The sequence below is a fragment of the Geospiza fortis genome, unplaced genomic scaffold, assembly GCF_000277835.1.
Source record: "Geospiza fortis unplaced genomic scaffold, GeoFor_1.0 scaffold855, whole genome shotgun sequence".
Lineage (NCBI taxonomy): Eukaryota > Metazoa > Chordata > Aves > Passeriformes > Thraupidae > Geospiza > Geospiza fortis.
This window is the reverse complement of record NW_005054684.1, coordinates 28,614-29,794: the sequence shown is the minus strand read 5'-3', so window position 1 is coordinate 29,794 and position 1,181 is coordinate 28,614. Positions and strand designations below refer to the sequence as shown.

The following is a 1,181-nucleotide window of genomic DNA, read 5'->3' as shown; positions in this document are numbered from 1 at the left end:
CAGCGGCGGCTAGGGGGCCACGGGGATGGTGCGAACCACGGAGCCCGCGGCGTCTGTGCTGAGGGCAGCCAGGCCCTGCAGGGCTGCAGGGGCCTTCAGCGCCGAGCTCTGCAAGGACAGGGCACACCTGAGCTCTGCAGGGCACACCTGAGCTCTGCAGGGCACACCTGAGCTCTGCAGGGACAGGCTGAGCTGAGCTCTGCAAGGACAGGGCACATCTGAGCTCTGCAGGGCTGGGATGGGCTCCTGCAGGGCCAGAGGGCAAACCTGAGCTCCTGCAGGGCCAGGATGGGCCCAGCTCTGCAAGGACAGGGGCACACTGAGCTCCTGCAGGCCCAGGCCAGGCCAGGACGGCCACTCCCCTCTCCAGCAGAACCCTTGAGGGTCTCACACTTCTCCAGGCAGGGCTGGTCCTGGTGGATTTGTCCCTCCCAGCCTGCAGCTCTGAGTGGGACCCTGAGAGGGGCCAGTGTGGCTTTTCCCAGGGATCCCCCCCAGCTCAGCAGGCTGGGGCTGCCTGCACACAAGCAGCTCCTCACACAGCCCTTTCAGGAGCACCCAGAGCCAGCCCTGCTGTCCCACCCAGGCTCCCTCTGCCCCCCAAAGCCTCCCCTGCCCCGCGGGGTCCCCAGGGGCTCCTCACCTGCACAGGTGAGCCGGCGGCGGCCGCGCTGGGGGCCAGGCTGGAGGCCTTGGTGCCCATGTCCTGCAGGCTGAAGCTCAGCCCCTGGAGCAGGCTGCTGGCAGAGGCTGCCCCTGAAAACCCAGGGAAGGACAAGGTCAGCCTGGGAGGGGTCACCAGCACCAAATCCCGGGGCTGGCCTGGGGCTGCAGAGCTGTTCTTCAACCTGAGAGCACTGGGGATCCTCCCACAGCTCGTTTATGGGATCAGGGAATGTCCTGAGTGGGAAGGGACCAGCTGGGATCATCCAATTCAGCCCTGGCAGCCCTGCACTGACACCCCAAAATCCACCTTGGGCATCCCTGCACTGACACCCCAAAATCCACCTTGGGCATCCCTGCACAGACACCCCAAAATCCAACCCTGGGCATCCCTGGGAACCCTGCACAGACACCCCAAAATCCAAAGTTTCCTGGAGCTCCGGCAGCCTTGGGGCTGTGCCCATTCCCTGGGCAGTGCCCAGCACCCTCTGGGGCCAGCCCCTTTCCCAAATCCCACC

At 65.9% G+C, this 1,181-nt stretch overlaps 1 protein-coding gene across 1 annotated transcript in view; it reads right to left on the bottom strand.

Moving 5' to 3' along the window:
- The window catches only part of KANSL3 (KAT8 regulatory NSL complex subunit 3), a 16,296-nt gene that overhangs the window by 1,202 nt on the left and 13,913 nt on the right, over nucleotides 1–1,181 (bottom strand). The window contains 2 exon segments of the mRNA XM_031065114.1: nucleotides 8–108; nucleotides 644–785. Coding sequence (XP_030920974.1) covers nucleotides 8–108; nucleotides 644–785 — 243 coding nt within the window.